General features: G+C 44.7%; 1 protein-coding gene across 10 annotated transcripts in view; it reads right to left on the reverse strand.

Annotated features, from left to right (window-relative positions):
• The window catches only part of ablim2 (actin binding LIM protein family, member 2), a 131701-nt gene that overhangs the window by 79221 nt on the left and 37932 nt on the right, over positions 1-14548 (reverse strand). For all 10 annotated transcript variants that reach the window (XM_063187079.1, XM_063187083.1, XM_063187081.1 and 7 more), the window contains exon 2: positions 8729-8902. In XM_063187079.1, coding sequence (XP_063043149.1) covers positions 8729-8902 — 174 coding nt within the window. The remainder of the gene's footprint in view (positions 1-8728; positions 8903-14548) is intronic.

The following is a 14548-nucleotide window of genomic DNA, read 5'->3' on the forward strand; positions in this document are numbered from 1 at the left end:
CTGCTCTCTCCTGCTCTCGCTCTCAATTTCTGGAAAGTGATAAACCCACCACAAGGAATAAACTGTAGACTGCTTGGGTGCCTTTTATGAGTGTGCGTCAGAGTAGGGCAGCGAGAGGGTTTGTGTGTGTGTGTGTGTGTGGTGTGTGGTGTGTGTGTGTGTGTGTGTGTGTGTGTGTGTGTGTGTGTGTGTGTGTGTGTGTGTGTGTGTGTGTGTGTGTGTGTGTGTGTGTGTGTGTTTGTGTGTGTGTGAGTGCACACTTTTGGGGGAGTTCATGATCATAGTTTGCATGCTCACATATGCATGTGTGTGTGTTTGTGTGCACATGTGTGTGTGTGTGTGTGTGTGTGTGTGTGTGTGTGTGTGTGTGTGTGTGTGTGTGTGTGTGTGTGTGTGTGTGTGTGTGTGTGTGTGTGTGTGTTCTAGCATGTGTGCATCTATGTGTGTGTGTGTGTGTTTGTGTCTGTGTACAGTATGTGTGTGTAGCGTGTGTGCATCTCTATGTGTGTGTTTGTGCACGACGTTCATGTGCTGAGGGGCCAGGGTGCGGCAGCTCTGTGCCGCTGCAACTCCCTACAGTGAGAAATAGCAGAGCGATGTTGTCACCGCCGGGCCGCCGGTCAGGAGAGCAGAGTAGAGCAATAACACCACAGCAGAAGGAAAAAGAAGATTAATGGGGAAAAATGGCCGAGAGCAGGAGACAAGAGGCGACTCTGACACTCCGTCGAACCTTAAAGACACCGCGGTATAGGAATGTAAAAGAATAAGAACGCAAACGATGCAAGATGTTGCAAACAGATATTTAATTGTGAAAGTCATCGGGTTTGTCTGCTAATCTCCAGTCAGAAATACAGTATATTGTAGCTACTAGCATTCAATGCGGATAGCATTGGAGATGAATGAGGGAAAGTGTCCAAGGAGGAGAGGCCAATCTGCCACTCAAAGCATGTGCAGGCCAACAGGAGAACCATGCCTGTGGCCATTCCTGCACCTAATCTCAAACCAGCACCATTCTGGTCGGCTTGAAAACAGTATCTGTAAAGCCTCACAAGGCACTGTGATGCAGAATGTACTATAGAAACAAGAGCAGAAAAACAACTGAAGAATAATTACTAAGTCTGTGGTGTTGATGAAAAACTGACAAATGACTAGTAGGCAAGGTCAAAGTCTAGCAAGGTCAAGGTCAGGTTAGATGGTGTGCCAGGAAATCAGGGGGCCATGAGGCATGTCTTGTTGTGAAAACACCTTCTCCCACTGAGATACTCCAGGGTATCTGTGATGATTCTCAATCATACAGGTCACGGTTGTCAAAGGAGCAAAGTGTGAAGCAACCAGACTTCTTGTTGGAGCTTCAAGATGTTTCACCTCTGACCTAAAATCTTCCACTGGAAACCAGGAGCTACATCTCTGAACACCAACAGTATATGAGCTCCAACTTCACTGGCCACATGAGAGATGAGGGTCATAGACTCTTCATGCAGATGGGCCCATTGAATCTTTGCTGACAAAAAACTTGAACACATACCAGCATTGCTGTGAAAATACAGATTAAGACATGCTTTCTTCCATTTGATTCGGCATGAAGGGGCTTAAAATCAAAAGATTAGGACTTAGTCATTATTATTTTGGTAACCAAAAGCTTATAATAGAATAATAATACTTAATAAAAGGAGTAATACTGCTCCTTCCTGTAATCATTGCATCTGTAGGCCAAAGTATGCAGTCTGTAAATGAGGAATCTTCTGGAGACTTTTTAAAACCTTGCCTAAATGGGCTGCATCACTGCGTGTGTTGAACTCTATGACACTTTCGATGTAGGTAACTACAAACCCAGATAAAGATGGCCTCCACCTCATCCCCAGATATTCTAAGTTGATTTTGCTATGAAACAGATATCAGAGATGAGCACCTTGACTCTGGTCACAAATAGTCTCTCGTCCCAAGCAACTTTTCCTGGAATCGGACGAGTTGAATTGAACTGCTACCCCACAACAGTGTTAAGTTGTGTCTGTCAGAATGTTCATTTTACAATAGTAAGCTTGGCTTTAGTACTTCTTGCAAACCTTGCATATGACGGCATATAGTTGCCAGAGTACTGTATGCAGGGTGTGAATAAGGAATATTCCCATGACATTTAGCAAACGTTTCCTAACAATGACCTATTCCTGCTTACTATAGACACCCATACCAAAAGCATCAAGCTAGTTTTATTACGAAACAGATATCAGATTAACAACTGCTCTAGCAGAGTTCATCACAAACAGGTCTCTCGTTCCAAACATCTCTTCCTGGAAGCGGACGTGTTGAATTAAACTGCTGCCCCACAACAGTGCTAATTGTAGCGTTGCTGGCTAGCGCTCCACTAATGCGTGTGTGTGTGTGTGTGTGTGTGTGATTGTGTGTGTGTGTGGCTGTCGAGCGCTCCACTAATGGCCTTCCATGCGTTGCTGATCTTCGCGGCGCGTGTTGGCACACAGTTCAGTAGTCCGCTCTAACACCCCATCAAGCTTGCAACACTGGTGTAATTGGCGCCAAGTTAAACACTGAAGGGTCGCAAGCCAATTTCTGATTCACTTCCAGGTCATCTGTAGATTTCTCTCTCTCTAGACTCTTCTAGAACGACGCTAGAAAAGAAAGACGCAAACAAAGCGTGACACTGCTGCGCTGACATATCTAAAGGGGCGTCTGGCACGAGGTGCACGCTCGCGCATATTTTCATGTGATTTTTTGCAGATCTCTCTGTCAGAGGCCAAGGCAGTCACCTGGGTTTGCTGTCATTCATTTGGGCACTCTCCCATCGGGTCGCATGATGGTTGACTAAACTGGGCTGAGTGTGTGCGTACTTATATGTTTTCACTCAGGTCTGTGTTTGTGCGTGCGTGTGCGTGTGCGTGTGCGTGTGTGTGTGCGTGTGCGTGCACGTGTGCTTGTCCGCGTGTGTGTGTGTGCTTGTATACAAATGTGTGTCTGCATCATGTCAGAATCCGGCAGCTATAAATCAGAAAATTGTACCTAATCTGATTTCTGCTACATTCCTGCTATGGAATCCAAGAATGGCTTGGCTTGTGAAAAGGTTCTTCCCATCAAACAAAGGACAAGGGTCACCATCTAATCAAAAGGCCAATCAAATTACTCTCACCCATTCCCCTCCCCTTTCTGTCGAGACTCCTCCTGTATGGATTGATCCAAGCCACGTTATTAGCATTATATTATTGAAACAAAATAGTTTTCAACACTGAATTTAGCACATTTCTAGTTTACCCTAATCTTCAAGTGTTGAACTGAGGTACCCTGAGCATGATCCCGTCCCGCTGCACTGCTCCCTTTTGGGCGCCATTGGGGCTTCCCCCTTGCACGGATGAGGCATAAATGCAATTTTGTTGTGTGCAGTGTGCGCTTGAGTACTGTGAAGTGCTGCGTCACAATGACAATGGGAGTAGTTGGAGTTTTCCAGTTGGGCTTTCAAGTCTTTCACATCACTTTCACTAATACTATACAATTTCCCTTGTAGAGCAGGACTGTGTGTGTCAATAGTATCAAACCACCAGCTTGAAGTTTGAATAGAACAAAAAGAAAAAAAGCATGCTGAATTACAATCTCTGGCTGTATGCCAACATGTTCCAGTTAACAAAACTTAACACCTTACAATTAAGCCCACTATACGACATGTTATCTGAACAAAGCAGGGGTGCTTTTAGGGGGCAGAGATGAATAGAAGTGTATGCCCTCACATTCTCTCTCCTGTCTCCTTTAGTCTCTATAGTGCAATTTACCTGCTGAATTAAAAAGCCACAGTAATGTCATTTTGTTTGAAGAGGTATAATGCCTCACTCTCCCAATGTGACTGCTACCATGACACGAACACAAACATTGTGTGAGGGATGCCCAAGCCCGACTGACACTCCAACAAAGCGTGCATGTAATTGCTCATAATACAAGTAATTTTCCTTGATCACAAAAAGCAAGCTCCCCGGAGCTAAACTTTAAAAAGATTTTGAGAAAGAGGAGTGGAGAGAGGGCTAAGCCTGAGGGAATGCTGTCAAGCCTCTTTTCTGTCCTCTCTTTTTTTCTTCAAATCTCTCATTTGGGGAGCGTCTGTTGTCTACTCTTGGGCCAGTGAAAGACAGGAATGGCCAGAGAGCGAGGAGTGTCAGAAGAGGAGTAGGGAGTGGGGAAAGAGAGGAGAGGAGAGTAGGGGTTTGGGGGTGCAGCAATGCTCAGTGTTCGCCCACTGATGTAAGAATAAACGCACTAACACTCCGGGAAGCACCCCCCCGCTTGACTTTGCAGCCAATCTTACCGTCGCCTGGCAACCGCCGCACTGTGTTCATAAACAACAGCATGCTGACACTCACATGTGAGAGCAACTGGTGGGCTGGGTGCAGAGCAGGGGTGGGGTGGGGTGGGGTGGCGGGTTTCCAAGCTGGAGAACATGCAATCACACACAAACATGGACAACACGTAGACACACACACACACACACACACACACACACACACACACACACACACACACACACACACACACACACACACACACACACACACACACACACACACGCACACACACAGTTTTCCTTTCCCCACCCTCTTCTGTGTTTCTTAATCCTGTTGTACTGTACGTCTCTGTCTCTCTCACATATTACATGTGCACAGAAAACACACAGCTCACAAGCACACTGTCATTCATAAATACACTACATACCTAAATAATTACGCATGTGACAAGCATGTAGAGATGTGTAGTAGCCACACACAACAGCCACAACTCTCTCTCTACCTCTCTCTCTCTCTCTCTCTCTCTCACGCACGCACGCACGCACGCACGCACGCACGCACACGCACACACACACACACACACACACACACACACACACGTACACAGACACACGCATACAAACACAGAGTCAGCCGATAAAGGACTTTGGAAACCAGACACTGAGGAATCCCTCTGGCTGCCAATTGTTTTGGTTTGGCGCATCCGTGTGACATGAATCTGTTTGTTTGAGCTTTAGAGTTCACAGCTGATCCAACCTCACAGGGGGCCGTACAGGGCCACAGAGTACACAGGAACAGTCAGCAGGTCCCCTGGGTGAGGAGTGTTACTTGTAGGTGAGGGAGGCAGCACCCCAACATATACTGTATTGTCAGCCTTAACATTACAGTGCACCAGAACGCTCCACAGTGCATGTCTCCTGGGTGAGAACTGTTACTGTGCGTGAACACCAGAAACGACTAAAGCTACCGAGTAGCCAAGGTTGCTGAAAAAGTTCCGATGTGTTCCCTCTGGACATGACACTGACATGTTTGACTAAAGTGATCACAAAGGCTCTGGCTTGAACATTCAAAGATGTGAACATTCCAATAGTTTTTTGCCAAACCTTGGCATAGCTCATTACCATAATATTAGCTGACTTTTACTTCCTGAAATTTACTCCAGTTGCACAGGTCGATTCGCTTCCGGCAAATTCACTTTGGTCCCTCAAGTCGTCGACCCTCTATGGAAAAATAATGACTTCCACCGTTCTGGTCGCATTAGTCACATTTGGTGTACACGCACAGTTGGGTGAGTGAGGGAGTGCAACTATATAGCATTGTGTGTACTGCTGGGGGTAGAAGGTGTCCCCAAACCTTCCGGACCATAGGCCGAATACTATGTGACAAGGAATCTTAGTTTTGAGTTGTTATGTATTCTTTTTAAGTCACTTTTGAAAGCCTGGGCTCCATTTCTACAAACAAACCCCTTCCTAAAGCCTTTCCCTCAGTTTTGACTGTTTGTGTTCCGGTAGAAAAGGTACCTAAAGTCTACTGACCCCCGAGGGCAGAATCACTTAATTCAGTACACCGTAATTGAAGCAGTCATGTTTGAAAACCCAATACTTTTCAACAGACGCCAAGAGAACTCCAACAGACTACCTCATACCTGTTTGATGAGGAGCTGACAGCATCGGGCGCCAGATTACATCTGACAGTTTTCATAGCCCTTAATTGATTCAATGCCAATAAACCTGAAACTGCCCCACCTAAATCAGATACCTCATACTTGTTTCATTTGTAAGATGATATCACCAGACTCCACAAGCTACTTTTGATGTCAGTAGAGATTATACAACATAATTGCTTCTTCACATTCAAGATTATGTCTGACAGCTTCCATGGGTGCCTAATTGATTCAAGGCCAATAACTGTTGTCAGGCCCTGACAGCTGACAGCTTTGACCTATCCCTGGATAAAGTCATCTGGAAAGGCCCCCCACCCAATACATTAAATCCAATGAGCATCCAATTCTGGGGCCCACTTATCACTCGCTCTGGGACATTTGACCCTGTTGTCCCCCACTGTCGGCTTTTCCCTGTACATCATAACCAGGGGCGGTTCTACCACTGGGCAAGGTCGGGCAATTGCCCGGGGCCCCTAACTTTCAGAGGCCCCGACGTTATCTAGATCAATTCTACGTGGAATGAGTTTTCAGGCTCTCGGGGTCCTAAACTACAGCACGGGGCCCCCTGGTTCAAAGTAGCGCGTCCTGACTGACTTGCATGTTTGCACTCAGCGAAGGCTCTCACGTTTAATTACAGGCTATATTAAATACTACCTTAAATCTGCATTTGTATATATAGCCAGTGCCACACTTCAGCACGACGGTGGGACTTAAATTTGAACTCAACATTATGCCACAAGAAAATGAATAGTAGGCTAGGCCTACTTTTGCTGTAGGTCACATGGGTGGTAGAATTATACAAATAAATGTTTCAAATACAAATGTAGACCATACAAGAACGATATTTATGTGGATTTTCTTTGATTTATTTTTGTACATTGCGGCCTTGCATTGTGGGATACATTATACCGGTCTTGCTGTTTGGAGAGAGCGCCAGTTGCATCGGCAATGTTCTACCGTTATTTCTAATGTCAGCCTGCCCCAGAGAGCTGATTCGGCCCTGACGCGTGGGAGCTTGTCCTTTCATGATAATAATAAGCCACAATAAGTCATGGTTGTCAGTGAAAACTCAGTCGTTTGCCTATGTTGTAGCATGCCTTCTTGACCTTGTTTATGGATGTAGGCAGAACATGATTTGTGCATCTTGATAAAAAGTCCGTGTTACAAATTGCCCTGCGTTACTTTGTGCTACGCACTCCTCTACTTCAGAGACAGAATTGTAAAATAACCAAGTCACTTCAATCGCCAGTGCTAGCATGAACATAATGGATATTCAGAAGATATGTTGTACAAAAGCTACAAAGAAGGCACGGTAGGGGTTTATTCCTTTCAATCATTATGTCCGCCGCAGCACAATTTTGATACCGTAGCCTATCATGTCATACTTCACGCATTGTTGTCATTCGGTGTAACTATAGTCAAAAGTTGAGAGCTCTAATGTCGGTTCGCTGCATTTATTTCTGGTTAGCATGACGGTTTGGCTATTGTGTAGTCTAGCTGTTATATCACGTCACGAAGCTGGGTCACTTCAGAGTTGTGAGCGATATAGTTATTACAAGTTAGAACTAGAGAGGGGACTTGTTAACTATTCAACAGATGTGTGCACGCGCAGTTGGCGCAAGGTGCCTGTTGTTCCTCGTGTGTTGCCTAATTTCGGTTTCTGAAACACAAGAGTTTCTACTTCAGTCACCGTTTCCTCTGTATTGGGTGTTCACTGGCGATTGCAGTGTGGGTTATGGTGCACCGTGGTGTGTCGACTCGTGACTGTGTTTTCATCGGTGTGTTGTGATCTATGTTTTAGTTCAAGGGGCGCATCACCAATTTTTTTTTTTAAGTTTTCTTTTCAACCCTCTACCGCGAATTGTCTGATTCTATCTTCTTTTCTCATTTATGGAACGAGTGTGGGTCTATCCTGGCTATTTCTCACGTGTTGCAGGCTGAATGCTCACATCAACAGCATAACTAAATCATTTGTCACCTTAAGAAGAAATTAAGCTCTGCTTTTATTACCTGCAGAGATGGCTATTGTAATAGCCTGCCCTTACAGGCATTCCCCAAAAGTCACTCAGGCAGGTGAAACTTATCCACATGTTGCTGCTAGAATTCTAAATAGCAAAAGAGATCACAACACTCCAGTATTTGGTCATTTCACTACCAGTGAGGGTTTTTGTTTTGTTTTGAGAATTGAGTTTAAAGCAGTCCTGATAGTCTTTAAGTCACTAAATGCCTTGTGCCCTAAATATAGGCTATTGTGGATGTGCTAGAGCGATATCATCCTTAGGTCTTCTCTGGTAGTGTCTAGTGTTAAATCCAGATAGGGTGAAATGGCACAGTCATTATGCTGCCTGCTGGGGCCAGCTAGATGTCCAAATAAGACCTGCCCCAACAGTATGATTTCAAAAGAAATTAAAAACAGCTTTGTTTTCATCTGACTTTGGTGATAGTTATCTACTATCTATAGCAATATATTTTTCTCTCTTCTCTTTCGTTAGCCTACTCTTTAGCACACTGAATGACAGTTGTGTATGATAATGTGCTATATAAATATTGATTGAATGTGGGGCCCACCAAAATAATCTTGCTTATGGGTTCCGTTGTTACGCCACTGCCTGCATACATCATCGATTATTAATTAATCATTTAAAGGGGGCCTCAAAATTGTTTCTTGCCCAGGGCCTCAGATTTTCTAAAACCGCCCCTGCTCATAACAATAATAATTCTTCACATTCAACATTATTTCTGCTTCCATTGGTGCTTAATTGACTCAATGCCAGCAGTTGCTGTTTACCTTTACAGATGAAGCATTTGATGTGGAAGTGTTTGTTCTGCACGCGCAGCACCTCTCCCTTGCAGGGCTTCCCACAGGTCTGGCAGGGGATGGCCGAGCAGCCCCCTCCCCCCTCACCGGAGCCCCCAGACTTCTGCTGCTCCAGCGGACTGTGCATGGCCTGCTGGTGGAACGCTGCAGAAGGAAAGAGAGAGAGAGAGAGAGAGACAGGAGGCGGGGGTTAATTTAATGTAAATCATTGTCAAAAATTGCAGTTTACCGTACAGAGTAAAAAAGTTGATCACGAAAAATCACACTTTACATTCCATAAAAGACAACACCATTCAGAATGAAGAAGGAGGAACCATCATTGTTCCCATCCCCAATCCCCATCAATGTCACGTGAATATCAACCTGCTGCTATCAGAGTCTTACAGTAACACTATTTTTCGAGGCAAAGGTCACTGATCTCTTTCATGCCTTACATAGAGACCTTACCCAAGAACTCAGTTGAATAAGAAACAAAGGTGCATTGTCTAACAGTCATGTATTGATAAGAAATCAAAACCAAAGTCAGGAACACAGGCCGCCAAATGCAAATCACAAGTCCTCGGGATCAAGACAACAAAAAGCAACAAAGCCCAGCCCCACAAACCAAACCCTGACATTTGAAACATGAACTCTTCATCATCCCTAACATTGCACCATAATGTCCTCATCACCCAGACTGTTTGGAAAATTGTTTCAGTGATATCATTGGCTAGCTCATTGGTGAGCATATTATTATTATTGAATATTGACTTTTGACACAGTTCATAACCTTCCCTCTCCAGACATTGAAAAGGGGATCCACTCAGTGAGAGAAAAAAAAATATAGTGACATAAAAAGTAAAAGAGAGAAGAGCGGGAAAAGAAATGAGATACAGTGTGTGTATGTACTGTGCATGTGTGTGGAGAACAGGTCTCAGTGGTATATCAACTGTGGAATTTCATAGACACATTTTATAGACATTTGCGTTCACACACTGTCACTGAACCTGAGAGAGTGATACTGAAGCACACTCGTACATCATATGTGCAGCCTGAAAAGGATATGCAGGGAAGCCCCACACACCAGCCATAGCTGTTCTATCCACCCTTCCCAGGGCACGCAAATACGTTATCATCTCTGAGAAATTCAGTTGGCCCCTGGATGTACCGGTAAGGACACACAGGGAAACCTCACACCAGCAAGAGCTACAGCCATCCTCAGTGCACAGAAATACATTTGTTATCTGAGAAACAAATGTGCATGTCTTCACAGTGGGTCTCTGGATGTAAGGGCAAGGGCACATAAGGAGAGCTCACACTATCTATAGCCACCATGGCCATCCTTCCCAGTGTACATTAAATCCTCATTACGTTCGAGAAATGTGCATTGGTTCTCAGTGAGCCCCCTGGATGCGTCCTGTCTGCACTAGAGGTTTTTCTTAACCAGTTTTCTCCGTGACCGTGAGAGATGTGGTTACATGTGATGCATGTGTCTGTGACTTTAAGCTGTTGAGGCACGTTTTTAATGACAAAGTCTTTGGGGCTTTGATAAGTCAATTGAACAGGGAAATGACACAATTCATTCCTCCTGTTTTTGTCTTTCTTATCTCTCCTTCCCAGTCCTCTCTCCCTCTTCCTCCACTGGCTCCAGCTCTCTGTCAATCTCATCGCTGTAAACAACCCTTTTTTTCTCTCCACCTCTCTCTCTCTCTCTCTCTCTCTCACACACACACACACACACACACACACACACACACACACACACACACACACACACACACACACACACACAGACAGTCTCCTTCTCTCTCTCTCTCTCTCTCTCTCTCTCTCTCTCTCTCTCTCTCTCACACACACACACACACACACACACACACACACACACACACACACACACACACACACACACACACACACACTTCTCACACTGCTCCTCTTTCTGCAATCTCTTCCAGTCTCTCTTTCACCCCCCCTCTCACATGGTTTCTCTTCCTCTGTCTCGATTTATTTTGCTCCATCTCTCTTTCTCTCTTTGTGTCTGTCTCTCCATTTTCACCTCGTTACATCATCATCCGCCCACATTCTTATTAGCAAATGTCACCACAGGCTCCTTAGAGGAGTAGGTCTTTGTAATGTCCAGGGGGGGTAAAAGGTTCTTGTTTTGAAAGAGGGTGTGAGTGGCAGAGTCGAGCTGCTGGGACTGGGTTTGTCCTCGGCGCTGAACTCCGCACAGGAAGAGCTCTTCAATACGAGTCAACACGCTGGTGCCACCACAACGCACTGCTGGCCCGATCAACTCAGCTTGGCCGCAAAGTGTCCTTTCAAGAGATGAGAGAAGGGGAGGCCTGTTCAGACGGGTTCTCAACCACCAACCCCTCTCCTGTCGCCCTTCTTCTGAAGGTCTCTCCGGTGGGTAAGGGCCCATCTCCTGTGTTCTCGCTCCTCATTCATTCATGGTGTGTAGGGCCGTCTATTGTGTACCAGCCAGCTCAAGCTCCGGCTCTTTCAAAGACACGAGAGGAAAAGAGGGGGGCTCCAGTGGACGTTTTGAATCGGTGCCCTTTTTTTGAATTGGCCCCTTTTGATTGAGCCGGGATAACAGATTTAGGAGTTTCCTGTTCAAATGAACATCGGCTAAAAGGATCAAAGCTTTGCCTTGTGAGAAAAGAAGGCAGTTCGGCCTTGAACCACAGTTTTAATTCCATACACAATGGACATTCATGACTTTTGACAGGTCATTTTTTCGGTCTTTCAAACAGTGTGGTAAAAATACACAATGTCGGTGGACAAAAATGGACCTGCTGTACGACCGGCCACACCCAACCCCCCCTAACACTCCCCACGGAGAGGTTATGTATGTGTTACAGTAGATGACGACTGTAATGACACTGGATTCAACCTCGAGCTCTTGTTGTGTCTAGCACATTGTCGTGCAGCCAGTGATCTGAGAACATGCCCTGAAGCGAATGTGCGATATGCAGTCATCTTCCGCTCGTCCCTATTTTTACAGCCATTACGCTCGGATGAGAATAGAAAGGTTGAAATTACAGTCGTGATGTAATATCTATGATTAGACTGCGAGTCGGTATGCAAATCCAAAAAGGATAGGATTGCAATGCAGCTGTATAATCACAGTGGTAAACTACGAAATAGCAGTATTTACAACAAAATACACCTGATTCAGCACAGTAAAAGAGAATCAAAGAATAGCAGGGCAGTAGGCCTACAGCACATACAATACATACAGTACAGTATTTTAGTGATGTGCACTGGGTTTGTAGTGGAACAATTCATTATTCTTTGAAAAAAAAAACCTATTGCTACTACCATATCATTACAATATCATTACAATACCTTGACACTACACAGGGTCTACAGCAATGCATTATGACTTGGTTATTGCCATTCTGGTGGTACCAAACCTCTAAAATGAGCCGTGTCTTTAAAAATGTTAAGCCAAGGGCACAGGCAGCAAACAGTCCCTGTCAGGAGACTGCAGCCGAATGGATGGACGCGTTTGGGATGGCAGGCAATGGGAGTTCTGGAATGTTTATAGATGTTTTGTGTTTTATTGGGTAGCTGCGCTTTTACAGATGGGGTTGGTTGTTCTTGGTTCCGCGACAGGAGCCGTGTACAGCCAGTCCAACCAAAGCACACACACCTCTGACCCCAGTTAAGATCACACAAAAGCAACCGCCACTCCTCACGCTTTCCAGCTTCCTGAAAGGTCCCTGATAACTCAATACCCTTCATCTCTTACCTCTCCCCACCCCCTTGCTGTGTGTTCTTTCTTTTCCTTCTTCCTTTCTTCTCTTGCCTCTGTTTGTTTTCTCTGGCTCCCGCACGTGCTATCAAAACAAACCGTGATCATAAACTCTGCTTCTGCTCTTTTATCATTTTTGTATACCCAGCCGTGTCATTGTTTCAAGTGACCACCAGCCATGAATATGCATGAGAGAGAGAGGTTCAATCGAAGGAATGCTCTGCGGTAAAAATCAAAAGGGCCCAATATAAAAACATATCAAAAAATGATATATTGTTTTAGTCAGCAAGCCATCCTTGGTTAGCTACTGTGTAACTGGTTGGCAACAGAACTAATAAAGGCAGGAATTCGGCGGAGGGGAAACTGAGGAGGACTCGTAAAAGGCAGGTGTGTGTGTGTGTGTGTGTGTGTGTGTGTGTGTGTGTGTGTGTGTGTGTGTGTGTGTGTGTGTGTGTGTGTGTGTGTGTGTGTGTGTGTGTGTGTGTGTGTATGAGGAAACATTTGTGTCCATATGTGTGTATGATAGATTGGTGGTGGTGTCCAGTAAGAGTCTTACATGAGACTACTATGTCTTTATTTAAACGGACATGGCAAGAGGCTTCCTCAGAGTGGCACGTCCGAGGAAGGTGACATGAGAGGAAGAAAAAGAAGAGGAGGAGGAGGAGGATGACCCTTGAGGAACAAGACCAGCATGCACTGCAGTGCAGCAGTGCACCTGTCCTGGATCCTGTGTCTCTCCTTCAAGCATGAATGAATTACTGCTGAAAGAAGGCGTGGACAGGGAAGAGTACCAAAAAGTAACCCTAATTTTTGTATGTCTCAAAGATATATCTGCTTTCAGAATAGCCTGGAGTTACAGTGTACTTTATGTTGTTCCCCTACAATGCAAAACAGACACAAAACATACTGAAGACATTAGATCCAACTGGATTACATCAATCTTTTACCATTGCTGCTAATACAGTGCTGCAATGTGTAACAATATACGGTTGCCTTAACACACTGTTGTAGTACCACTGCATGATGAATAAATCATGGGTATACTTTTTTGCTTTCATTTTTCTTCTACAGTGTGAAAAAACCCTACAAAGAAGGTCAAACTGCCAAGACTACTGGACTAGCATCACTGCTGCCAAGGAGACAGATGCTATAATTATGTACAGACAGATGATGTTATATTTTGTAAACACACCTTCAACTCTCAACTACATTACACTTGAATTCACTGAGCCTCCATCAAACTGTCACAAGTGATCCTGTCATCAAATTGCCATCTATGTATTCTATTGCTCTTAGTGAGGGGATTGCTGCCCCACAGTGCAAGAGTTTAAAGCTTAGCAAGCACAGAGTGATGCAGCGGTGCATTTAAAGAACTTGTGTACTGTAATCCCGGCAATCCATTGTAGCCTCTGGTCTAATGTGCTAATAAATAGTTCTATATAAGATATGCTATGTCCACACGCAGCACTACTCACTTAAACACACAAAAGTTCAAATGTTTTTAAGTCGGAACTTGCGACATCACATCACTTGTACTCTTCACACAGCCCCAGGCCTCGATTTACTGGAACAACCCCTATTAATAGTGAGTATACTGACGTGTGTGTGTGTGTGTGTGTGTGTGTGTGTGTGTGTGTGTGTGTGTGTGTGTGTGTGTGTGTGTGTGTGTGTGTGTGTGTGTGTGTGTGTGTGTGTGTGTGTGTGTGTGTGTGTGCGCGCGTGCGTGCGTGTGTGCGTTTAAAAGATTTAAAGATTAAAGTGATACTGTACCATTTTGTAAATTAGCATACATCCTCTTGAGTTGAATAATTGAGTTTTAGCTTTCATCTGTTTTTTTCAGTCACTCTCTTAGTCTGGTGATGTTACAAGCTAGCAATTAGCCTTGAATCTCAGCTAGCTGGACCCCATTCAAGATTCAATGATATTTGCTAGCTTGGAGGTGAAATCTACACTGCCTGACTCTTCCCTGGCTGGAAGTACATGAGAAAGGAAAAACGCAATCATTTAACTCAAGGGGAGGTGTAAAATGAGCGGATTACCAGAAATGG

This window comes from Engraulis encrasicolus, chromosome 21 (genome assembly GCF_034702125.1).
Source record: "Engraulis encrasicolus isolate BLACKSEA-1 chromosome 21, IST_EnEncr_1.0, whole genome shotgun sequence".
Taxonomy (NCBI): Eukaryota; Metazoa; Chordata; class Actinopteri; order Clupeiformes; family Engraulidae; genus Engraulis; species Engraulis encrasicolus.